The following is a 26,754-nucleotide window of genomic DNA, read 5'->3' as shown; positions in this document are numbered from 1 at the left end:
ATGTTTACAAGATGTAGTTGGCAAAGAAAACTTGGTATTGTCAACAAAACACTGAATTGTAATGCGACCTTGGTACAGTTGGTTATAAATGGGGATTACTCTGCACCAAAATAGATTGTCTGGTGTCTTAATCATATTTCGTTGTTTTGGGTTTTTTTTTAATAATATTTATTTGCATGGATCTACTTTTTCAGAGTTTTCTTTTAATTTTTTTTTTCTATTGCCCTGAAATGTCAGTTACGTATTTAAAATTAATGATAAATTCTAGATTTTGGCTTTTATTTCTTACGGAGTTAATGAGGATTTGTCTTGTGCTTCACCCTCTTGATCGGTTTCCTTCCTTCTCATTTATTTTGTTCCTGTATTGTTTCCAATGTTCATCACAGCTTTAACTTAACACTGCCAAGGGGTAAATGTTAGTGTTAGACCACATCTGTTGACAGTAAATGGGAAGGGCTGGCTGTAAAAAATCCATGCTTCTCCATGTCTGATTAAACTTTAAGATAGGAAAAATACTTTTTTTAGTAGTGATTTTGTCACTGATCTTTCATGACCTTTATTCTTTCTCTTACCTCTTTTTTTATTCTTCCAGGTTTAGTAAAGGGACGCTTTCAATGTAGATGCCAGGAATCTTAAATTATTCAGGGATGTGCTTTTTAGATGCTCTAGCTTCAATCTTTAAAAGCCTGTTAAAGAGAGATTCTTTACATAGGCTTCAGGTAGCTGTATTCTTCTGTCATTTTAACTAATGGTGTAGGATATTCCAAATGCAGTTTAAATGAGGAAAAGCTTTAATATTTATTTATATATTTGCAGCATAGAAAATAATGAGGGTTTTTTGCATTACCAGATAAAAACTACCTCATTTGTTTTATTTTCTTTCTATTTCTTTCTGTGAATTAAATTTCAGAAGTGAATTTCAGAATTAGAAGAGCATTTTTTGCTTGCTTTAATATAGCAAGAGAAATTGATAGAGGTTAATTTTCCCTTACTTTGACATGTTTTGGAGAAGAAACCCTACACAATTAAAGTAGAAAACACAAGAATACTACGAGTTGACAGGTCAAAAGGAGGCATATTTACTGGAATTGATTTTGATTTTGATGCAGAATAGTTTAATTTTGCAGCTTCCAGAAAAGATTTTAGTGGACTAAAAAAATGTCATTTTTTTAAATGTGATGATTCACTTCATAGGCAGCTGGTAGTCATGTCTTGGTAGTGCACAATGTTCTAGAAATTGCAGTTGGTAGTGTTTTGGTTGTCTGAGTGTGGCAAATTGCACACACTAGCATCTTTTCAGGGGTTTTTTTGAGTGTTTTGGTTTTTGTTTTTTTTTCAATTTTATTTTGCCTTTATTTATAGTCTCTGGAAAAACCTTTTCTTTGAGTGTAGCTCTGCAAGTGTGGTGCTACAGCAGGCAGTCTGACGAATATCCTGCAAGGTGGTGCTACTTACTCCTGGTGCTGAGCCCTGGTAGGGCTTTCTGCTGCAGCTGTGTTTTGTTTCTTGCCACTTGTCTTGAAACTACTTCCTTCCATAGGTCAGATGTTGTCAAATACACAGACATTTGCTTACTTCTTTTAGTGCATGCCCGACTGTGATGGATTCTCTCTTAAGGGCTGTGAGAGTCAGGGCTCTGTGGTTTGTTCCTGCCTTTAGCTTTGCATGACCTTGGGTATGTTGCTTAACATCTTTGTTTCTGGTTTGAAGTAGGTACAGAAATGCATGTATCACTGCTGTGAGATACACAGCTTTCTTAATGATCACTTATCTGGAGATCTCAAAAGCATTTTACAAAGACAGTCCAGTGCAATTGCTGTTGTAAGAGCCGGAGAGGTCAGACTGAGGAGTCGATGCTGACCACCTTATCTCCCTTCATAGTTGCCTTAGATAGCCTTGCTTCTTTCATTGTATCCCTGAGCACTTGTTTCCTTTGTTTATCACAGGACTGAAACTGTTACCACCTGTCAACTTTGTTTTTTCTTTTCCGTTTTTTTTTTTTTTTTTTAAAATTCACATTCAAAAGAAATTAGGATTTGGTGTCTTTCAGAAAACTCATTTTGTGGCTCATTGATGTGCATTAGCCTGTGCTAATAAGGGGTGTTTTTTTTATTTCTTTTTCCTCTAGAAGATTTTTGGAAATATTTAAATATGCTGTATAGTTGCAACCGTAATTGCAAGATTTCATTCTTGAAAAAGTTTTACCATGAGGGGGAGTTTCAACCGTAATGCCTTTAACTTGTGATCTTAATCGTGGAGAATTTGTGGTCTTGCTTTGATTTTAATAAGCAGTTTCTGTTTATTTGCTTTTCTGCTTTTATTTTTATACTAAATTTCCTGCTTTGAAGGTGCAAAGATTTAAGATTCTCCTGGATTGCAGTAGTGATGGGGTCTCACAGGTTATGTAAATACTTGTGGTGGCAGGAGCACTGTGAGACAAATTAGAAGACGCCATCAAGAACATAACTTTTGATTTTTAAAAGTTCTAAAACGGAAACTTTCAGAGTGCCCAGCAGGCTGTGATGTGAATTTTATTGCTAATGGAAAGGTACCTCTGGGCATCTGCAGAGAGAGCAGACACCTTGTGCAGACTGGTTTAACTGCACAGGACCAATCTGAACCTGATGGTCTCCAGCAGTGTGGGGCATGGGGGAGCCCAGGCAGCTGGACAGAGCTCTTCTTGTGGGGTTTTGTGTCCCTGTCCCCCCACTGCCCTTCCACCACCACGTCCCTGCTCAGCCAAGCTGAGTTAGGTTCTTTCCTTAGAGCCCCATCCTTGTTTGCTGCTTTATTGCAGATTAAAGGCTTGGGTTGCATGTGAAGGTTATCAGCTAATGAATAAACTTCAGTCATCCTGTCCTGTGATAAATCTGTCTCCCAGATCAAAGATGAAGCATGTAGACCTTTTTTCTTTCAAATGGTAATTTCTTAAGGCTGTTAGATCACTTCCTAAGGTCTGTTTACATGAAAACAAAAACATTAAACATATTTTATTCAAAATGTTGAATTCTCAGTTTTGAAAAAACCCTATTTCCTCTCTGAGGAAGCCTCTCCTCCTTCCTTCTGTGATAGTCTCATCTGTGAAAATACAAGCGATCCTCACATTGTAACTTGTGGTCACGGCAGTATTTTCTTAACACTACTGTAATTTCTGTTTTAAACCAGATAGTTATAAATTTCATCAGGAGTATGTAGATGTATTACAACATTTTTTCAGTTCCAGTTGTGTTAAAGTGTGAATAAATTTCTTTTAGCTGTATTTTCACACCAAAACCAAATAAGGCAGACTGAAGGGTCTTTGTGGTTCTATTTTGATAAAAACACTTATTCTCCTAAAACTCCTTTCTAGCTGTGTTTTCACATAATGAATTTTGTATTTCTAGAGCAGTATAAATACTGATTTGAAAATCTATAAGCTCTGTAATGGTGTGAAATAAGGAGCAGTCTGCAAGCTGAGTTCATCCACTTCTACATATTACATATGTTTCTTTATGTAAAATGTATTTGTGGTCTGTATAATATTTTTAATCTTTTTATTTCTGCTTGCTGCCTCAGCAACTGGAGATAGAAATCAGGCTCTTCTACAGAGTGCTGTGAAGTTTTCAAGGGATATAGCAGTTAAAAAAAGGAGGAGAGAGTGAAACTCCTCAAGACATCAGTTAAGCACCGAGGAGCCTGTGACATATTTGTGTCATGCAGGACAGAGTAGCCCTCTGTAAGCATAGAGGAAAAATAGCCCTCGTTTCAAGTTCTAAGTCCTTTTTTTGGTGTTGTGCATTTCAGTACTAGGAAGTAATTACAGTGAAGCCATAAACTGAAAAATATGCACAAATGATTATATTTATTAATTCTTTTAAATTTTAGAGGTCATCAGTGTTTTTTAGGAATGGTCTAAACTTAGTTTAAACTTGTAAATGAAAAACTAATTATTTTATCAAGACATGTGCTTGTGTTTTCCCTGAGAAGGATTTCTTTCTTTTCCTTTCACTTATTCTTCATTCTCTTTGTCTTCAAGACATTACTCTTAACAGTTCCTGGATTCTAGTATGACCTTGATGAGGTGAATGGAGCAGTGAACTGTCTTGGTAAAGGATATCTTTATTCTTACATATATATTTCTTCTGTATGCTGAGGATTATGCATGTTAGAAAAGAGTGAATCATTAGCAGCTTTATTTCTGGTTGTCTTTTTTCCTGTGGCTGTTTATGAACTTATTCAGCAAATGTGGTTGCCAGTAAGTTAATGTAGTGAAATATTTTCTAGCAGTGACATTTACTGCCGAATCCTGCAGTCATTGAATACGAAGGTTACTGACTGGCCAGGTTTTTGTCTTTGAATTTATATATTATGAGTCGTCATCAAGGACATTTGAAAAATTACATGTGCAAAACCAATTCCCAGTCTTGCTAATTTGATCCTCTTTGCTCAAAGGTTGTTTCCTTTTTGCTTATAATGTATACCTAGAAAAGATAAACAGTTTAATTCTTTTTTAATACTCTGTCTTCATGCTGAAACTGAATGTAATGTTTCCTTACTAACCATCTGTTAATAAAATTTCACATGACCAAAGCAGTATGAAAAATGGAAACAACAGGGACTTTTTAAAGTGTCAGTGTTCTATAAAGACAGAAAGTTTCAAGCATTTGGGATTAGAATTTGGGAGCTGGATAAGGAACATATATAGTCAGGGTGTGTGTGTGCATACAGGAAATACAACATGCTATTGCCAGTCTTACTGATTGTATGCACATATAAAATAATCACAAAACTTTAGGAATGCTTGGCTTCAGAAAACATCAGCAAGTGTGTCGGTAATGTACATTCAGTTCTGAGCCTCATATACATTAGGAGTGCTTTAAGTAGCAGCAGAAGCCTTAAATATCTGTGCTCAGAACTAGCACCTGGTTGCAGGTGGTCAAACTTCCACTGGCTCCAGAAAGAGCACTTTGCTTGGAGTCTTTGAAAATCGGCCTACTTAAATACGGTCTTGACTTTATGTTCCCAGACGTAACCACTTCTGACAATGGCTTCTTTGTTTCCCTGTTGAATCAGTGATAAAAATTGTGAGCTGAATTTTACTGTTGACTTATTTCAATGGCCCGCACCTTTTCCGCTGGAGACTGCAGGTTTTGCACCAGTTTTTGGTAGTGAACTAGAGAATTAGATTTCAGCCTTGCTTGAATGGTCTGTAAAAAGGATCTGTTACAGTTGTTACTGGTGAGCATTTGTGAAAATTGAACACTGAAGCATGCAGGACACATGTATTTAGAGTGGTGACAGTCTCTTTCTCCACACAAAGTAAACAAGCATCCCATTAGCTGCCCTGAGTTAGTGTATATTTGTTTTATGAATATATACTTATTATTAAAGGCAAAACTGAATTAAAAATAATCTCAAAATGCAGTTTTGTTCTTTTTTAGTGCCTATCAACGAGAGCTGCTAAAATAAAAAAAAATTGTAAATAATCTTTTAAATTAGTTGTTTAATTCTTGCTAGAGAGCACTCAGTGTGGAGTCCAATTCATTATTTATTGTTTTTTCTTGCTTTTGCATATACTTGAGCAACTATCTGACAGGCATGATTATCCTTAAGGATAATCTTTTATTAGGGTGTTCTTTTATTATGAGGATATTCCTGGTTTTATAGGGACACAAAGTGACACACTGGTTATGGGTCTCTGAGGGTAGGCTCCCAGGGCTGAGCTACTTCAAACTGGAATCAACCTTCTGACACTGGTTGTTTGGATTATGGCAGAACCAGCAATTAAATCCAGTTTCTTTCACATTTTGTCCAGCAGCAAGAACAAGATCAGTGGCCCTCTCACTTATAGATGACTGTTAGGTCTTTGCATGAATACAACAGAAGAGAAGAACAAGGATAATAATTATATTGATGTAACTTGAGACTTTTCTGTAAGAGGGGAAATGAGGCAGAAACAGTTCCTGTTTGTTTTCTGCTGTGGGCATCTTTCCTAAATATCAAGTTGATGATACCTTTAAAACAATAAATAGAAAATACAAAATGGTTAATTTTAGAGTTTATTGTTATGTTTGGGAAAAATGCTTGTTACAGTTTCCAGTTTTCATTTAATTTCTTCATAATTCTGTTTCTAAAAAACTATTTAAATCCAGACCTGAAACCGTCAAACGGCAGAGTTACCAGTGGAAATTGTGTGTGTGTGTGTATGTATGTGTAAAATGTGGGATATTATTGGATATTTTAGTAATGGAAGTTACTCAGTGCTTAGCCATTACCTCTCACAATTTAAATTAAATTTTGAAAATTGCTGCAAATGGAAATCCTGTCCGTAGAAAAGCATACAGACCCTGATATAGTGGCCAGCCCTTCTCTGTGCATTTAACTTTATTGATAATTCCCAGGTAGGGATATAATTTAAGTTTTCTCCCAGGCTTGATTTTACATTAAGAACTTCCTCTTTAGCAGAAGCTTTAAAGGTGAATTGCCTTTTTTTGCACCAAGCCTTTGGAGCCAGATACATTATCAGTAACTGTAGGAACAAATGCCCCTGATCTCCTCCCAGGATTTTAACAAAGCCAAATGCAGGTGAAGAGCAGCCCTGTTTCTCTGTGCGGTCAGCAAGGTTGCAGATCCAGAACAAAAGGATTAAAAATTCTTTGGATTTTTTTTTTTTTCCCCTTGTCTATAATCATCCTCAGCTATCCACGTGTTTTAGTTCAATTGCTACAGAGCCCAGCTGGTTTAATTTTATTAGGTTACCACTTCCTTCTCCAGAGAGCCCTAAGCCTCTGTTTATTTTGGGGGCAGGGAGAGCTCTTCGTCCTGCCTCACCTGCTCTCCTCAGACATCAAAGTGAGCCAGTTCACTCCTCCTAGCTTAATCCTTCCCCTCTCCCTCCCACCCATGTTCTGCAAATTTCCCTGTATTCTTCTGTTATCCAGTGCCCGTGGTATTTGTCAGCAGGTTCACTTTTGCCCTGGAGGTACCTGCTAGGAGGCAGAGACCCTCTGGCAGCACTTTCCACTTGGCTGCCTGCAGCTGTGAGTCTCCTACAGCTGGACAGGTAAATCGTCTGGAAAGGAAGGAGAGCACTGCAGGAAGGGGACATAAATTGGAATAAAACAGTGCCTCTGACAGCATTTCTATGGGATTGCTTATTTTGGAGTCTACAAAACTGTATTGATAACTGCAGCTCCTGCTGCCTGAAAATACCTTCTAGATAATTCTTAACGGGAAGGTGGAAATCTTTTTAGGATAGAGGCAAAGAGAGGTCAACTCACCAAAATTGTGCCAAAATGTTCCATGCTTGGGGGCAGAAGAGTAAAGACAGTCTTCTAATACTGTGTGGCAGTTCAGCCAGGTAGCAGCTGCCCAACTATACTGTCAGTTTATGACAAAGGACCTATAGTGCCGTACCTAGATATTTACTAGAAACCTCTAGAAAAGTTTGCCTTGGAATTGCTCTGATTTGCATTTAGTGAGTAGGTTAACTTTTATTGATATTTACTGAAAGTTACTCCCCCTACACCCCAGTCAAGTGGCTTACCCTTTGAGTGGGCTTTTTAATTTTTGTTACACTGAATATACTATGCAATTTTTGACTGACGTGGTCCTTTTAAATGAGAAGCCAAGTGGCTACAAATATTTGAATTATCGCAGTGGTCCCTCCAGCACTTCTAGTGTCAGAAGGCTGCAGGAGTATCCTCAGTAACTAATGAGCATTTCAGAAATTGCAACTGCACAGACAAGAAAATCAGGGTATCTTGCACTAAAAGTGAGGATTTATAGCAGTGAACCAATTATTAAGCTGAATGGGTACAACCTCTAATATTGTGCTTCCTCTCCCACACTAACTGGGAACCCCTCCATCTCTCAGGGGAGGCTGCATCTGTCATGGCAAGGGGGTCTTGGGTTAGCTGCCCAGAAATAGCTATACTGGCAAAATTTTTTAGTGCCTTAGCTCACAAGCTTTAGAAAACAACATTCCAGTTTAAGAATCAATGGTTATTTTCTTTTGTGAAGAAGATTCTAGAAGAATTTCTTTGCTGAACAGGGGCAGGGCCATCATGTTAAATGTCCTGCAAGTAAATTGAATATGCCTGCATTTTAGTGATGTTATTGTTGGTCACCTCTTCCCTGTGTATAAATGCCCTCATATAAACCCGCCTGATGCATACTGACGCAAACTTGGTGTGCTGTAGGTACAGTGAACTCTTCTCTGTTTTCTATTTCAACACTTTTTTTGGCCTCAGGTGCTAATCTCAAAGACTTCATTTTAATGCAGATCATATCCAGGATGGGGAAGATTATGTTGAATATATAGAAGTAACATGATCTAGAGATGAACAGGTGATTCAATTAATTTAAAATTGAGTTCTATCAATGCATTTTTTTGTCTTTTAGTCATTAGTCTGTAGTGCTTTTTGCTTAAAAAATCGGAAAGAAAAACCTCTCACTCCAAGGCAAGATCAAGTTATTTTAGCAAACAATGCTGGCTAAGATGGTTGCATTACTCTAGATCTTAATGTCCTGAATTTCCCAATATCAATTGTAGGAAAATGAGCTGTTGTTTTCCATCTTGCAACTCCTTGGTAGTAAACAAAAATAAATTCCAGCTTTTGCTGCAGTTCACTTTCACCTGCTTGCTACTTTTTCTGAAGTCAAATTCAAAATCAATATTTTTTTCTATTCTCATACCATGTCATCTGAGAGCAGTCCATGTAGGCTTTGAGGAAAAAATCCCACAATTCTAGGCTTTTATTCTTTATCTTCCCCCCTATCCTTTCCACCCCATAAGGACTGCAAAGACTATACTATTGCGTAGCATTCATGCGATTCAAGTAGACCATTGATTGACATGCACAGTATTGTAAGCTTTAGTCTGGATGAGAAAATAAGCAATTTGCTTCATTTTGCAGCATGAGTTCTAACTGTTATTAAAGTGCATTTGTAGTTGCATATTTTCCAGTAAAGGTGACAGATTACTTCAAAGCTGGTATTTTCTTTTTGTTAAACAAGGTTCTCAAATAGATCCATCTTGCCCACGTATTCTATTCTTGCCAGTTGGCTTTGAAAGCTGGTGCTTGGGCTCATCGTTCAGAACTAGCTTCCAAAAAATGAGGTCCCATGCTGTTTCTATCTTTTGAGCTAGTAGGGGCTGGAAGGATCTGATCTGAAGCCAAGGCAAAGACTGAATTGATGGAATCATATATAACATCTTTGCCAAGTACTGCCCAGTCATGAAGTCCCACTTTCTGGGAAAGAGCACTGAGACAAGGGGTGGCAGGGCATTCTTTGTGTTAGGGACTGTCCAGAGATTTCCTTTTCTGAATTTAGAGTCAGGCTACTACATAAGAAAGAACTAGCGTTTTATTGAACGCTTTTTCACACTTTTACGAGTTGTTACTTTCTTCTGCATGTTGCTTACCCGTTTTCTCCCCAGTTATACATATCCATTTGAGGAGGAAAAGTCTTTCTGCTCTTTATTACAGTATTACACATATTTTGACCATATGTAATGTATCATTGCAGAGGCATGCTTGCACATTCAGTATGCTTACTTTCATTTGACTCAGCGTGAGCACACAAATACCCAAACACACATGCAGACTGTTTCAGGTGAACGGTCACTACTTGATGAGTCTAGATGGAGCCCAGCTGTCTTTAGGTCTAAGTTCTGGACCTTGAAGGAGTTCTAGCTTCCTAGATGAAACTGTAAAATGGAGAATAATATCAAGATCATGTATTTCTTCAAGATACTTGACAGAAATGCATAGATTCATTCCATCCCCACCCTTTCTTCCCTTGCTAGCAGCTTGCATTTGTAAGGTAGTGAAAGTTCAGGTCTCTTGTGTATGTTCAGCTTTTCTAGAAACTGCCAGGATAGACTCTGAAACCACAGTGATGATACATATCAGTGTGTCAGATATCCAATTTGTCACCAGCTTCTTCCAATATCTGGCAGAGAGCAGGACCTAAATGAAATCCAGTTGACTGGAGCTCAGTTAAGATCTGATAGAGGTGACTTTGATAGATAAATGGTTGAAGAACCTGGTGGAGTCTGAGTAGATGTAATCTGTTCAGCCACTTTTAAATCAGTCCACATCCTTCAAGTCTTGCACATTTCTGTAGCTGTTGTAGTGGTCAGAAGCAAAGCAGTTTTTTGCAGGAGATCATGTCGGGTGAGAACAACTGGAGATCTTGCCTCAGACATCCATGCTTGCAATCACTCCTGTCTTCAGCTGTAGCAGTCTTATGTATTGACAGGCTTTTAATTCAAAATCATTTGGAACAGTGAAATACTTCATTGCCAGCCTTTACTGTCCCAGGTCTCTTCATCTGTCGCCTCTCCTACCTGATGTTTTTATTTCAGGTTTTGTTAGTATATGAGGCAGGGTACCACATCCAGCTGCAACACAATTCTCCTCAGCATGAATGAATGGTCAGCTATGTCAAGCACCTCCTTCTGATGACTCCTAAGCATCTCAAAGTTACCAGTAAAACTTCTCATCAAAATATACAGTACAAAGAAATTGAAAGAGCACCCTGCTTTGGCATCCTGATGTCTTTAATCTGATGCTTATTAAATGATTGTTGAAATTTAGAGTGCAGCTGTCTACAAATGTCTAAAGCTCAAATCATAATGATCTAGAAATAAATAATCAATAAATGCCTTCCAGAATGCAGAAGGCTATTGTTTAATGAGTTAAATGCATATTCTTGAAACCTGTTTGGAATATATATATAAAGCTTGGCATTCCCTGCTAGAAACCTATAGAGAGAGTATTTAGTTTCATAGCTTATTGCATCAGATATGCAAATACCTATACTGAATATATGATTCAAATGTTAAGGTGACTGTTGCAAAAATAAGGCATTTCAGGACTTGTGAACCCACAGTGTTGTGCTTGGATTTTTAAAAAATGTTTTCTGATAAGAGCACTTAGGTCATTACTGTCACCTAAGGCATAACTAACATTTTACGCTCTTTGACGAACCCTTCAGTAAACTGTTTTAAAGTGGATTTTATTTTTTTTTTTTTTTTTTGACTAATGCCTACCTGTTGTACTTACAGCATAAATAATTTGTTTGAATCATCAGGTGAGTGCTGTTAAGTTACAGTGAGCGAGGAAAATTGCAAAACCACGGATTAGGGTCCCTGTCCTTAAGTGTATTTCAGTTTGCATTTTGATAGCAGTTTAGAAATGTTATCGCCTGTTTTGTCACAGACATAATTCACATCTTTCTTCAGGCACTGTAAACAAGAGAAATGGTTTAATGGCTCCATAAAAGGCACTCTGTGCTGATAGCTGAGATTAGACCCTTTAGTAATGGATTTTTGTGTGTTGGGGGAAGGGGAGGGCTTGGCAGAGGTAAATGTACTGGAAAAGAATCTTGGAGAGACTCTGATGTATCTGAAGTGCCTGCTGCATTGCTGTATGTATTGAGAGATAGATTGAAAGTGTGTCAGTGTTGGCCTTATCAGTACAGGGGCCTTTTTTTCTTGCATTTGAAATTTCACCAAGTTTTATCCTGGGTCACCTCAGTCAGTCTAGTACCTGGAGTTGCAGTGCTAGTAGTTTAAGCATTTTTACACCTTCTGTCTTTTTATCTTGCTGTTGAGTAAAGTCCCCTATATTCAAGCGTGTTCAAGAAATCTCTCAAAACTTACATTGCATGTTATCAATTTTGCCTCAATTGATGATAAAAATTAGTGAGTGTATTTACAGAATTGTGTTTAGAGAATGGTTTGAGAGCATAAATTTGAAAAGCAGCTCAGAAACAGCATGTTTAGGCCATGACTTACTGTTACTTCCTTTTCAGGTACTCAAAGTCCTCAAACATAATACATGTGAATGTAGTATTACTTAGGAGACATCAGAGTTCACTATAAAATGATTTTATACCATATAGTAAATGCTCTTGACCCACAAGTATGGGATTGGACATTTTTGTCTCTTTGGTCAGTGGAGTCAACATTGCCTGCTGTTAGCCAGTGCCACTGAATTACCTGTTATATTCTATGGCTTTTAAAAGTATGTTTAAAACCATTATTCTTCCTCAGAAATAAGATTTTATCATGTGTTCTGGGCAGGAATCTGGAGTTTGAAAATTAAAATATTACTTTTTGTTCAAAGGAGAAATGACTTGTCATTTCATATAACGTATTCTTCATTTCTTCTTCATCTGGAATAATCATCTCTTGAACTGAAAAATATTTTAAGCCATTGCTTAATGCAGTGCATTTCAGGGCTTTCTCAAAAGAAGTAGATTGAGTTCTGTCTGCATACAGAGGTGGTACACTTCCTGTTTCTCAGACTAGAAAGTGTACATATCAGGCTCCTCTGAGACAAACCAATTCCTCCTTTGGTTTCGGAGTTCTTAATAAAATTGTTCTTCATTTGAGTGATGTGGTTCTTCATTCTTTGGGTGTTATGAACAAAATATTCAGGGATTATTAGGCTGTTGACAGATAGCAAAGGAGAACAGCACTTCTGAAGGATGAATGGCAGGTTTCACCCTGTGTTTTTGCATGTTACATGTGAATTTACTTTGTGGTGAAATCATTATTGCTTTGTTTAAAATCTAGGTCTGTAAAACAGCACATTATGTATAAGAATCAAGCCCTTTTACTCTTCGGATATAAATAGATGTATTTATGCACAGAGAATATGCATACAGTAATGTATTATACCTTCATCAATTTGCTACAGATGGTAGCAGTCCTTCTGCTTGCTTAAGCCAATGTGTGTTGGCTTTGGAGATGCTCCAGACAGGGTCTGTGGGGCAAGGGTCTGTTTCTAATACTGATAAGCCTGACTTTGCACCATGTTGAGATGAGGTGTTGATGCCATCCATCTAAATACACGTTGTAAGATTGTTTGCCTTTCAAGTTCAGAGGCAGTTATCTGTAAGTAATCACTTGGGATGAAATCATGGCCCTTGGTCACTTTTTAAAAAGATCATTATTAAGGCAGAGAGCCCTTTACTTTAATAGGGTTGAGACTGTTGTTCTGGGGTTAAGTAAAATGAATTTACCATCAGGAAAAAAGAAGTAGTGAGGAGCTGGTTGTTTAAAATGCCATTTTGTTAATTTGAATGTGTTGGTAGCTGGTATGCTGCACTAAAATTAGATTGTATAAATAAGCAACCCTGTTCTCCTCAAAAGAAAGAGGATTGAGAACATAATATAAAATTCAGTTTAGCAAAAGAGTGTATGCTTAAATTCTCTTTTAATAGATGCATTATAGAATGAGTGTCACACTAAAATCAGAAGTGATGTGTGGAGGGTTTCAGTGATGATACAAAAACTGCTTTGAATGTTTGATAATTTATTGTTAAAATAAGTCTGTCATCTTCAGCCACACTTAAGATATGGTCTGAAAGGGCAAGTAGCCTTTAAGAAAGCCCCCCAAAAATGCAGTAAGTATTTTTATCAGCCTATCTTTTTTTCCTTTCTACCTCTAAAAGTGTACACTTAAGGAGGTATAGATAAAGCTTAGCATGGTGACTGTGTCAGGGGAGTGCCTGAGGAAGGCTTTAAATTTTACAGCTACATTATCTTTCTGGCTGTAGTTAAGATAAAGATCTAATATAAAATCACTTTGGTCTGTAATGCTTTCTCTAAATGAAGTGACGGTGTTAACCTACTTGATTTGATACACTTTACCCTAGCTTATAAAACTGGGAGGAAGGTGAGGTAAACTTTAATTAAAACTACGGCACAGATGCCTTCTAGCACTGTGCCCTGTACCTTACTAGGACTGTACAGTAAGCAAAATAAAATGTACCTCGCAGTTGAGGCAGCAGGCTGGAGCCGTGTTCAGTGAAAGTAATTTAATTAGTGTTGATCATGACTCCAGATGATGGTGATTTGATAAGGAATAATTTAGTACTTAACAGCCTTTTACATGCACCAACTCCATGTGGGAAGGTAAAGCAAATTGCACAAAATGAATGTGCTGCTTTCACTTGTGCCTGTGCCAGTGAGCTGGAAAACTGCCTGTTAGCAGACGTTCAGGCTCTCAGCACTGTGATGAAATACCCAGCCAGTTCTCCTCACAGGGCTGTAGTGTGGGAGTCTCTGTACTCCCGTTATTTAAAAATAAATAAGGGAAGTAATTTTTCATAACAGATTAACTCCAAGGAAGTAGCAAAGTAAAAATAATAAAAAAAAATAAATAGAGCAGCATGTGGCCTTTGTGCAAATATGTGATACTGGCTTTAAAAAAGAGTCTTGTTTCTGTTGTGTTTTAATTTTTTGATTCAAGTTAAGGAGATTGCCTACCTTAGTACTGGAGCCAGTGTCTGAGTTGCAGGGCCCATCATATGCATTAAATGTGTGGCATGAATTATTTAACCAAGATATACAAAGGAGAGTCAGCAGTAAAAGTTCACTAGAAACATCCTGAAACAAACTACTGGATCTCAGCCTGCTTAGCGATTACTTTGGAAAGCTGACTGGGCTGCATTTTGCCATATTATTAAATCTGAGAATCGCTTTTCAAGAAGTCCATGTTGGCTTCTTTTTAGTGCAAGTCCAGACAGTTTTATTCAGGAAGAATTCTTTTCTTCTTGTGATGTTCACATTTTCCATCTCTGTTTCCTAAGCTGTTGTGCTGTGCTTATGCATTTCTATATGTTTTATTGTCCGCTTCTCCTTTCTAATCTTTCCCCATAACTGACTATTATTCACCAAATATAATAGCTGAATAGCAGTTTTCTGCTAACTCTTGTGAGTTTTGTGAAAATACGTGGCAAAATAGAATAGTGTTACATTGCAGATGACTCGACTGAAAGGCAGTAGTAGAAGCTTTCATGTAACAGGGTACGAGAGGATCTGTTTGTGGAAGAGTTCTGTGTACATTGCCCAACCATGAGAAAATCCATGGCAAAAGGCTGGAATCCAGACCTTACTCACAGATGCCAGGGTTTAGTGGTTCTGATGCTCACTTCTTAGGCAGCATTTCATTTATCTCCCCAATGAACACTGGCATGTGTATGCGGATGCATTAGTATCAGAAAATACGTAGTCTGTAACAAATAGTCTTTTCCAAGTTCAGGTGCAAGAGAAGGGGTAAGATGCTACTTGATGGTACATAAAGAGAGCCTGACTGTTTGGCTGAGATTCCCTAACAGGAACTGCTGCATGTATGTGGATTTTTACGGAAATACAAGTGTCTGCATCAGGCTGGAAAGTGATGTTCATACTGTGCTGTTTTGGTGGCAACATCAAAAATCAGTGATAAGATCATGTCTGAATTCTAGGCATCTCAGAGTTCAGAAATGCATTAACAACATAATTTTATTTAAAATTTGACAGGTGTGCTTTCAAGCTGTTACATACCTGTCTTTTAGTCCTTTGTCTTCCTAGCCAGTTACTTAGGTTTGGCAATGCCAGGTGAACTTTGTATTTTCTTCTGCTTTAATTTTGGTTAAGATCGGATACGAAATAAGGAAAGTTGTCTGGAGTAAACGAATTTGCTGATTAACCTTGCCTTTACTTTTGGCCTTTCTCTTAATACAGGCCAACTTGTGCTTCTAATTAATTCTGCATTTCTGTCACACCCCCTATGGATTTTTTTTTTTAGCTTTTAAAAAGTATGACCTTTTTTTTTTTGTGTGTGTGTGCCTATATCACATTTACTATTGAATTTGGTCAGACCAGGATTTTATCTTGTTTATTTTTAAGAAAAAATACTTAAGCAATTTCTTCTGAATTTTTTTAGATGTTATTTATAATTAAAACTGCATATAATCATCCAGTTTAAAGGGTTCAGCTGCAAATTTTCAAGCATTTTGTGGGGCAAAAGCATTACTGATCATATACTTGAGGCTGATATATCTCAAATTTATTTTGGAGTCGTTTGTGTGGCAGTCTTTGAAGTGGACCACTATTGCATTTGTAGCTAAAAGCTACCTCTGATATTACTTAGAAACATTTGGTGCCTGGGAAGTATTTTGCCTCTGACAACATTTACAGTAGTTAAGCCAAATATAAGTGGGCTGTTATTTTCCTGCTAATGAGATGGGATGCTGGCCATCATTCTATTAAACAATAGAAGTGATAATAGCCAATGTGAAGGATCTCTGGTGTCTATTTTTCAGTTGACACTCAAAGAAATATTTGAAATGTTTATTTCCTATATTGTTTTTATTATTACAATGGTTTAATTAATTATGTGTTTAATTAGCAGTGTCGAGCTTACTTGGGGAAGCTAATTGTTGATATTGTACTTGGGTTTTAATTGCATTCTCCTTCTCTTTCCAGTGGCTTTTCATGGTCTCCCTGTGAAAATCAAGAAGGAACCCCATAGCCCATGTTCAGAACTTGGCTCTGCTTGCAGTCAAGAGCAACCATTCAAGTTCAGTTATGGGGAAAAGTGCCTGTACAATGTCAGGTAAAGCAATTAGGAGCATGTTTGCAGTGAGAACTGCTAGTTTAAATGAAGACTGACTAAAGAGTAATAAAACCATAATAGAGATCTTATAAAAGTTACCTCTTCAGCAGATAACAGACTGATGAGATAATGCATTTAGCTGATGAACACTGATGGATTTGTTTACAGTTGTATCAAACACTTACATAAGAGTTTTAAAGCAGTGTTTTTCATCAAAATGCACATCCTCCATTCCTCCTCCATGGGAGCTAGCCAGAGTTTAAAAACCCAGGGTACAAGCATGAAATAGAAGGAAGGAATATCTTGTTTTTCTGTGAGCTGTGTTGAAAGTACTTTCAAAATGCATTATGCACATTAGGAAAGAGAGATCTGTGTAACAGGCAAGGGATAGGCAGGTCTGAGCAACACATTAGGTATTTGACAAATTGTGCAGATGTTGTATGTGTATATTCCTGGGTGATTACCTTGTAAAACAGTGTTTCATCAGTCCCTGCATCTTTGATAGTTACTCAAAAGCAAGTTGTCTTCTTTTATAGGCATAGATAATAAAAGCTTTATTTATTTGTGGTGGTGGAGGGGCTTGATACCTCTTCATTCCTTATTGACTTTCTTTTGGTTGCATTTACGTGCCACTCCTTCCTTCAGTGTCAGCAGTGAAGGATTTCTTATTGATGTTTCAGTCTATTTTAGAATCTTTCATCTAGCTTTGATTCTCATTAATGTATTACAAAAACTGTTAGCACTTAAAGCATTATAACATTTAACTTTTTGGATATGAATGGGGGGAAAAAAAAGGAAAAGACTGGCACCTTTGCCAGTTATAAGGAGTGGTTTTGGTTTCAAAAATCAAATTAATCCATTGATGGATTTGATGGGTGCTAAGGGACCTGACATAGGGAACCATGCAAGCTTGTGCTTACTATATTCCTAATGTCTGCATTTCTCCTGGTAAGAAACAGCGATGATCAAAGTGTTCTCAAGTCTTTTCCTGATTTGAGACACCCTTGAAAATAGCATCTATATATTTGTAGGACCAGTAGTTTATTTTTGAGAGAGAGAGGGGTAAAAAGACCTATCAGGAGAGGCTGCTGACATCCTAGTATGGGTAGCTAAGCCAGCATACCATTGTTTTTCTGGGTCAGATCCCTTCCCTCTGGCTGTATTGTTTTACTGTCTCACTTTGTGGTTCGTGCAAAAGAAAAAGAGCCTTGACAGGCACTGTCAGCTCTTTGTGCTCTAGTCCAGGTGCTTCTACTTTTATGTATTTTGTGTACATCCTGTTAGAATGTGACTGTAAGATTGAGTCCTTTAAAAATACATTTCTGTGCCTCAGAGAAGAAAATGCTGCACTGAATCACTTGCCTCTAACATGACTTCTTCATTGCTCTTCTTAATGTAAAGTTGAGAATTCTTCTGCCCCAAACTGGTTCGTAAGTTAGCTATAATCAAAAGCTTCTAAATGGGGCACTTGTGATTTTTTTATGGATGTAGATACTATGGTTTTGGTTTTTCTTTTTTCTTTGGAAAAAATAACCTGCCTCACTTTTCCCTTGCCTTACTAACAGTGCCTATGATCAGAAACCACAAGTGGGAATGAGGCCCTCCAACCCACCAACGCCATCCAGCACTCCCGTGTCACCGCTGCACCATGCCTCCCCAAACTCCGCTCAGACTCCTAAACCTGACCGCGTTTTCCCTACCCACCTTCCTCCATCCCAGTCCATTCAAGACAACAGCTTCCCTATGGATCACAGGTAAACACAAAACACGTGAAGGACCCATGCAGAAGGTGCTTAGGCTGTGGCTACCACTCTTATATAGGGTACTACTGACTTCCTGCCCACAACAATTCCCTTTTAAGGTTGGTGCACTAGAGTCTGAGTTCACATTGGCAGTGACAGAATTTAAATTACATGTTGGTTCGGTCTTGTGAGAGTGATTACAGTATGCTGGATAATCTCAACTAGGCTCCCTTTCCCACAAAAAAGTTGGACCTGATGGTCTTTCCAGGTCTCTTCTAACCTGGGCTACTCTATAGTTTTGTGATTCACTTGAGGCTAGACAGCACTTTGAGGTGATGAAGTCACTAGCAAACACATTCCTAACTATAAATATCTGGCCTCTCACTAAGCAGTTCACCTATCTAAGGGATAAGTGGCCACGCTTCAGAATTCCGTGTTCCTGCTTCGGAATATTCTTTAGAAGGGTGGATCATTTTTCCAAGCCCTTTCGTAATATAGCATTTCCAAAAAAGATGCCAACATAAACCGTGATTAAATAACATTAGTCTGAGTAAAAGCCACAAGAGTTAGAGACTAGAATTTATGCTTAAACTGTCCTTAAGTCACCCTGTTCTGTTTTGATATGTTAGAAATCCCCAGGCTACTACCTTTCTTAGCTCAGTTTTGCAACAGATATGCTCAGTGGATTTCCCTGTTTTTTCAGTCCAAACACTTGTTTGTGGAATTCTATTTACCCTAACCTTTATTGCATGAAGTTGTTTTTGTATGCTGAGTTTTAATTGCCCTTGAACATTTAAAATTCCAATGGTGTGTAAAGAGATATATGTTCAGAAACTTGTTTTACCTCTTAACTTTTATCAAATTAAGAAAGACCTGAAAAGAAAAACAGTTGTTGGGAGTGTGATGTGCATGCTTCTGCTCTAATAAGGGCTCTTATCTCCAGGGATTTGTGCAGATCCCTTCTGAAGGAGGTAACTAATGTTAATATTGCTGTTTTGTGCTCTGCTGAGATAGCTTTAAATACCACCAAGGTTCTCTACAAGCCCTTCTGGCCACCAAGAAACACAGAATTGCACCTTCACCTGCCATAGTCCCCATCCCCTCCCCAGCCATGGACTGTGGTCTAACCACAAAGGCCCCCAGTGAAGCCAGCAGGGGTTTAGATTACAGCATGATGGATAAATGTGTGTCTGTACGTGCACCAAAGTCAAGCTGCCAGGAGACTGAAATCTGCAGAAGCTAAGTGGCTTACATGAAGAGAACAGTAGTAAGATTTTTCAGACAAAAAAATCTTTTGTTATAAAGCAACTTGTAAAAAGAGCAGTGTGACAGCCCTAACTTGAGTATTTACAGACATTTTTGCATCTATCCTAGTGTAATTTCTGTACCCATAACTCTTGCTCTGTGTAAGCTTTGTAGGTTCTTTACGTGATTTCTCCTCCCTTGCTCCCCCATCTTTGATTTTCATGTTCTTTAGGGCATTTTGCACTAATGCTTCCCTTCTATTACAGAACATCATGTGTTCTAGTAGAGTCCAAAATAGCTGACTCAAGGGGAAAAAATATATATATGTGTGTATATATATATACATATATATGTATGTATAGATATATTTTTTTCCATTTTTCAAGAAAGGTGGAATTATAGTGGAAGATATGAAGATATTTTCCCCCATTTTCTTATTTATTTTGAATCCAGTGTATGAAGCAAACATGTACTTCATATTTTTGTGAAATTCAAATTTTCCTGACTTACAAGGTGAGCTACTACTACAATGAGTGTATTCAGAAAATGTCATTTAAACAAATTACCTGCCTTTGTGAATTCTTATATGAGTCTATAATTCAAGCCATAATTATTTTGGAACGCGCATTGGTGGCATAGGGATAGCATTAGTATCTAGTACATACAGCCCATACATCTTCATACAGGGCATGAGTGTGTGAACGATAAGTGGTCCTAACAAGTACCAACAGGAAACAAATCCACTTGTATAAACAAATGGCTTGATTCCATACAAAGCTTCCAGTACAACAAGTATTATTAACTTCCTTTGAGTCTTTGTGAGTGAGCCTGTTTCTTATTTTATCTTCAAGTTGCAATTTTCTGATTCACTCCTTGACAGTTCTTAATGATAATTTCTGCTTCTTTTTTTGGCTAATGAAAAAAGGAAAAAAAGGAAATGAATGCAGTGTCAGTCAGCCTAACTGTTTCATAATACATTTGAGTTTCTAAGTTTATTTTCTGCAGGTGTAGGTGGAATTGCAAAACCCAATGTTACAGCGCAGTACTCTTTCTGCTGCAAAAAATTATAGTATTTACAGCAGCATTAGAAAAATTTATTTTGTCCCCACTACTGCATTGTAATAGTTTCTATCTCTGTAGTTTCCACAGTATTTATAATTAAGCTGTTATAGTAAATATTTGTCAGAACAAGTTACACCGTATTATGACAGATGGTAGTAGAGTTTCAATTGTTTTAGAGACATGTACTACCTGTGAGTTGATATTCAAGGATTCTACTGTTTGTGCAATCAAACCCCCTGCATTGTGCTTCTCAACAGTTTTCTCCAAAAGAAAGTGTTTTGTGTGTGAACCAAAGTTGGTTCAGATCCAAAGTACAGGAAACTCAGGAATGATTCATTTTTTCGTGTGTGACAGTAAGAAGCTTCCAAAGAAAGGCACAAGTTACTTTTCTTTTTTTTTAAATGTGTCTTGTTTATAGTAAGTGATAACAGGACTAGTAAGCAGCTTTTTGCAATAACATTTCATCTGCTGTTGTTTTATGTGACACAATATTACTGCTGTGGTGGTTACTACTGTGGTAATCTGCAGGAGATAACAGGAAGATGTCATACAGTCTTCAGGGCCCAGTGGGAAAATAGCATCCTGGTACTCTTCTGTATGTTCTGAACCTGCAGATGTCCAAGTAATTACATTCAGGGCTTTTAGTTCAGGTAGATAGGTTTCATGGAAGAAAAAGCAAGCACAGGTTCTTGAGAGTAGCATTGCATGTAAATCAAGATAATTTAAAACTAAATTCTCTTATTTTATGCCTACTGAAGAGCATTTGGGCATAGCAAATGGCAGTGTGGCTTGCACAGATTACAACTTTCATGTAGAAAAGACTAAGGGGAAAAGTTAAGGCAGGAGAGTAATTAGTCATCGCAACAAAAATTTGTACCCTCTCCTTTTACTGGGGTGCTGACATTCCCTTCCCGTTACAGTTGGAATGCAGTGCCATCCTTGCGAGTCGATTTCTCATGATATCACTCCCAAGAGAACAGAACACTGGACTTTTACCCTGGAATGTTTCCAAATGTTAAAGCAGACAGTATTCTATTCAAAATGTGTTTATTGTGGTCAGAATGGTTTCCGTGTATCAGTAAGATGGGTAAGAGTAAATTAGAGCGTGAGCAAGATGTTGCTAACACTTGTGAAAGAGCTGAGAACTACCTATGCCTCCGTCATGTCACTGTGGTAGAATGTCAGTCTTTCTACTGTTTTAAAGCTGGTGCATTTCCTGTTTGTGTCTTTTGTTGAGGGAAGATACTGATTGCAAAGAGGATTTGGTGGGGACAGGTCTTAGAGCTGGTATTAATAGGTGGGATTTTCATTTGTTTGCTTGCTGCTGCTGTACAATGACGGTGATCCTGATGGGAGCACTTGGAGTGATCATAAGCAGAATGTTTGTTATTGAGAAAGAGATACAGCCACTAATAATGAATTCTGAAGATCTTTGAGAAATGGAATGTAGCTCAAGTCCTTTACATGACCTCTCTAATTTGTGTTCTAGATTTCGCCGCCAGCTCTCTGAACCTTGCAATTCTTTCCCACCTTTGCCTGCAATGCCAAGGGAAGGACGTCCAATTTATCAGCGCCAGATGTCTGAACCAAACATTCCTTTCCCGCCTCAAGGTTTTAAGCAGGAGTACCACGATCCAGTTTATGAACACAACGCTATGGTTGGAAGTGCAGCCAGTCAAAATTTCCCCCCTCCTCTGATGATTAAACAGGAACCTAGGGATTTTGCATATGATTCAGGTAGGTGAGATTCTCCTTTAGTTCTGCATAGCAAAGGTATACATGAGTCCAAGTCAGTGCTATTGATATTTTGATCCTATGAAATGAAACTCATTCTCTTGACACTTACATCTCACAAATTCCGTCTGAGACAGCTTACAAAGTATTAAGATTACTTCATTAGACAGTGTGACTCGTGCCTCCATTTCTTGCTCTTTAAAGGGTTTCATTTTCTAGAAATCTCTGATCAGAAATGTAACATGTGCAATCAGAAAGTAACAGGTGCAAATTTGCTTTGTTAAGAGGGGACTTGTTCTGTACTGTTTCATCTATGACCTCTGAATTTGTATGCTCCATTTTATGAGTTCTTCCATCTGTCTGCCAGAAATAGAGGACTACTTCTCCTGCTTGCATTACTTTAAATCAGGAGTAACTCCACTGAAGTGGGGTTTATACAGCTATAAAACCGATGAGGGAGAAGAATTGGCCAAATTGGTGTCAGCTTCTCAGTTTGTGCATACTGCTGTGTTTTGTGGAGGTACATAATCTGAGATGCCAGGTTGCTGATGTAGAGAATACGCTGTTGCTATTAATAATGTTTGTTATGATTGTGCTTATGGGGCAACTGGAATGGAACCTTATTGCTCTACAGACAGTACAAAACAGAGGAGATGGTGGCAGAGTCTGCTCTCAATAGCTTCTGATCACAATAGAAAAGATAAGGAATAGAAAGGATGGAAAAATAAATCAAGGGAGTAACACTGTAAATGTTGGACAAAATTTCAACGTAATATTTGTATTATACTTGGGAAAGGAATGAGAGAATTAAGAAGTTAAAAAAGAAATTTAGTAATGAATACCAAGTAACAAGGCAAAGGAAGCTACAATGAAGAAAGCTGGAAAGGTGGTATGGAAAGAAGCTGAGATTAAAAGACGAGGAGTGCTCTAGGGTGGGGTTAAACCATTGATTGGTATGAAGCCAAGATAATGCAATCAAAATGTTTTTCAGTTTTAGTGTGATTTCTGCAGCTCTGCAGTGTCTGCCTCTGTCCTGCTTTGTGTATGCCACACTGTTGAAAGTGAGGGATGTGTTCAGCATGTCCCAGCTATGCTTCTGGAGGAGGGTACATTGCTTTCGTACGCATGTGTGCTGGCTTGGGCAGGGGGAATGGATGGCTCTGTCTGACTTCAGTCTGACTCCCCCTTCTTGGTGCTGCTGTACTCCCAGGGCTTTCCTTCTGATTCAGTCTCTGTCTAGCTGCTTTTGCAGTTTATATTCCATTTATATTCCATTTATATATGACAGCTGAGTTGAAGTGTCCTTTGAAATTTTAGCTCATGACAAACTATCTTGCAATTTGATATAGCGTAGAACTGTTTTTTTATTTTCTTTCTCTAGATAATGCTGTCTATTTGGTGGGCTATTTTGTGGTTTCGTTAATATAAAGTCCTTGTTATAGAGTTGATCTCAATGTTGGAATGGAGGAATTTGGAAAGTAGAGCTGCTTTTTCTTTTTTTTTTTTTTTTTCTTAACAAGCAAAGAACCAATCCTTAGGAAAATTCGAGTTAGCCCTTAACAGGGAGGGGACTAGGGGTGAAATATTTCTCCAAGTTGAAATACAAGACAAAATGAAAATGAAATCAAATTACAAGGATCAGATCCAGAGCTCAACCCTTTTTTTGATGAAGGTTCTGAGATCTGTGGCTTTGTGGAGTTGTGTATCCCTAGTCCTAGAGCATATGGGAGAGACTGTGTAGGTCATGTGGCAGTGGATAATAAATGGAGAACTGCAGCTTCAGGAACTGCCAGTCCCTTGCAACCTTCACAAGCACTGTTATTCATCCTGCTAAATTAAAGGTCAAAAAAGGCCCTTTCGTAAATATGCATCTTATTTGGCTCAGAAGTGGGATCTCCTTACTGCATACCGTTACTTTAAGTCTGAGTTGGCTGCTGACATTCATCTTTCTTTGGAATGCTCTGTATGGATGGAAGCAGGAAATTTTATTCTGAAATGAAGATGTACAAACTTGTATCCAGTCCTGTCATGCCTATTTATTTTGTGCCAGCAAGAACAACATTCCACTTTATAATAATGATCTTCAAGCAAAATTGTTGCTTCTTTTGTAGATGAATGATTAGTTTTAAAAAATGTAATAGCTGTGTAACCAGTGGTCATGAAAAATTAATCTGTTGGTATCAGGAAGTACTTTTATTGGCCTCAGAATCACTGCATTTAAGTTGACACATCTGTACACTCCATAAATTGCAGTCAACGACTGTGGTCTGTTGATATTTTGTCTTGTTACCATCTGTTCTCTAGAAACCATCATTTTCCATCCTTGCTAAGAGTACATTAAATAACCCCTTAGGAAACATAATGTATTTGTCACTGAATCATTGATTTCATTTTTCACCTATGGATGTTCAGGGAAGGAGAAATGCCAGACTACAAAGTCTTTTTTTTTCATTGTATTTTATTGCAGTTCAGATAAGAATATAGAAACATATTTAAAAAGTTCATTGTAATGCACTGAGATGTTCCTTTTGGGATGTTTTAGAAAGAGGCTCATAAAAGTTCATCACTGTTGTGCACTATTCTTTTATACTTTGTGGGAAGCTGATGAATGAAAAGCATTATTATAGAATGATTACAACTCTATTAAAACATGACATTAATTATGACATGGGAAATGGCAGATCAATTAGTTGTAATTGTAATTGCAGGTATGCAATTTCTACTGCAGAACAGAGATAATGGAGATGTTTGAGATAATGGAAAAAGAAAAATGTCAACACAGTAGAGGCTCTTCCTTATCCATCCATGCTTCTAGAAGTCACAGTGCATCATATATGTTCAATCAGACATTTTCTGCCATGGATTTTTTTTTTTTTTCATCAGATGTATTTAGTACTTTATGGTACATCTAGCAACTTTAGTCACAGAAGTGCAACCAGGGATATACAGAGCTTTGAGACTTTGCATAGTTAATGAATATACTTCAAAAGGCTTCCTTAGACATTTGTTTACAAGGCCTAATAGTGGATATTCCTGTACAGTTAGCACTTAGAGAATTGAGTGATGTATTCAGGTACTTAAACAAAAAGGTCAAACTTGATATGGCTTGTCTCTTCTGCATTTTGTTTTTGAGCAGGATCTTCACAGGCTTAACCCTTCCTACATGATGTAGTGTGTTTGCAAATATGCTAAGATATGACTCTAGCTGTGTGTGTATCAATAAATGCTAAAAATCAGGTTTTATTAAAAATCAAAATGACATCTTAAATTATTAAGTTTAAATCTTATATTTGGTTTTGCCCAATTGAAATTGGTTTTTTTGGTTGCAAAATTTTTGTGACCATATCTTTGGAAACTGAAATTTGTCACACAGGGATAATGGAGATGAATAGAGAAGGAACTGTTGCTTGCATATACTAGTTACTGATTGCCAGGAATTTTTCTGTTGAAATTTAGATAGATTCAGTACTTCCTGAATGTGTTACAGGCATTAGCAGGGCTGTTCTCACAGTTTCATTTCAGGGTAGCCTCACAATTAATACGCTTGAACGAACCTTAGAAAATTTGGATTCTCTCCCTGTCACTTCTGAGACACTAGTCACATCACTTAAAGAATGAACTCTCCAGACAGAATTATTAGCCTCCATGTCTTTCTTTCTGAGTTGCTCATCCCTTTAATTCCTGAAGTCTCACAAGCAAATACCTTGTGTTGGCAAGTGAGAATGGATGGTGAACTGCCCCTCTGCTAAGAGAAATGAGCGCAAGCTGAGAGACAAATCAGATATATAAACCTGGTTTTTTGGGTACCCGATTAGAACTGGGTGATTTTTAAAAGAACATTATGTGCTACAAACGTTCAAATCCTAGCTGCTAGGGACTTTTTATTTCTAGATGAAGAATAACGGGAACATCTGATAAGGGTCTCAGTATAGGCAGTATAAAAATTCATAATACTGGAAATCTGGCAGAAGCAATGTGGCTACTTTGAGAAATCTTGTTGGAGCTGGAATGGGCTTTACTGGGGCCTAAAGTTGACCATTCAGCTGTATTTTCTTTTCTTGAAAACTTCTGCTTCATTACATAGACAACTTCCAGCCCCTGTGACAAATGGAGCAGGGGCTCCGTGTCCTAAGCTTGTCTTTCCTTCCACAAAGAGCTTTGACCTGTGCACTCATGACAATAGTGCTGAAGCAAAAGGCTGTATCATACTTGCAGCAAAGGATTTGTATAAGGTTTGTGCAGGAAGTTGTTAATTAGGACACTTATAAACCTCCTAAGTTTGCTCTTATAGGTATAGAATGTTAGTAGCATTCTGCCATCCATGTTATAAATGTCTTTACTTAATGACGGGAAAAAAGAATAAAATGCAAGAGTCCTCTCAAATACCTGATGAGGTGTTTTTTTGAAAAGCATGTCAGTGGGTGTTAATATGAAAAAAGACCCCCTAGTGCTGCATTCTTCCCTAGGTGTCAATGTATTCTTAAATTTGGGGGTTTGAAGAAGAAAGTGTAAGAGAAAGTGTTGAATTGAAATTTCAAGGGGAAAAAAGTATTTTTTCAGGTTATATTTATTTGCAGGTTGATTTCCTCCCC

The 26,754-nt window shown here is 37.7% G+C and overlaps 1 protein-coding gene across 6 annotated transcripts in view; it reads left to right on the top strand.

The window, feature by feature from the left end:
* Nucleotides 1–26,754, top strand: part of ETV1 (ETS variant transcription factor 1) — a 66,751-nt gene that overhangs the window by 17,846 nt on the left and 22,151 nt on the right. For all 6 annotated transcript variants that reach the window (XM_015619381.3, XM_015619380.3, XM_015619382.2 and 3 more), the window contains 3 exons: nucleotides 16,250–16,379; nucleotides 17,945–18,133; nucleotides 21,918–22,165. In XM_015619381.3, coding sequence (XP_015474867.1) covers nucleotides 16,250–16,379; nucleotides 17,945–18,133; nucleotides 21,918–22,165 — 567 coding nt within the window. The remainder of the gene's footprint in view (nucleotides 1–16,249; nucleotides 16,380–17,944; nucleotides 18,134–21,917; nucleotides 22,166–26,754) is intronic.

The sequence above is a fragment of the Parus major genome, chromosome 2 (genome assembly GCF_001522545.3).
Source record: "Parus major isolate Abel chromosome 2, Parus_major1.1, whole genome shotgun sequence".
Taxonomy (NCBI): Eukaryota; Metazoa; Chordata; class Aves; order Passeriformes; family Paridae; genus Parus; species Parus major.
Note: the sequence above shows the minus strand (reverse complement) of the source record. Positions and strands in the feature narration are given on the sequence as shown.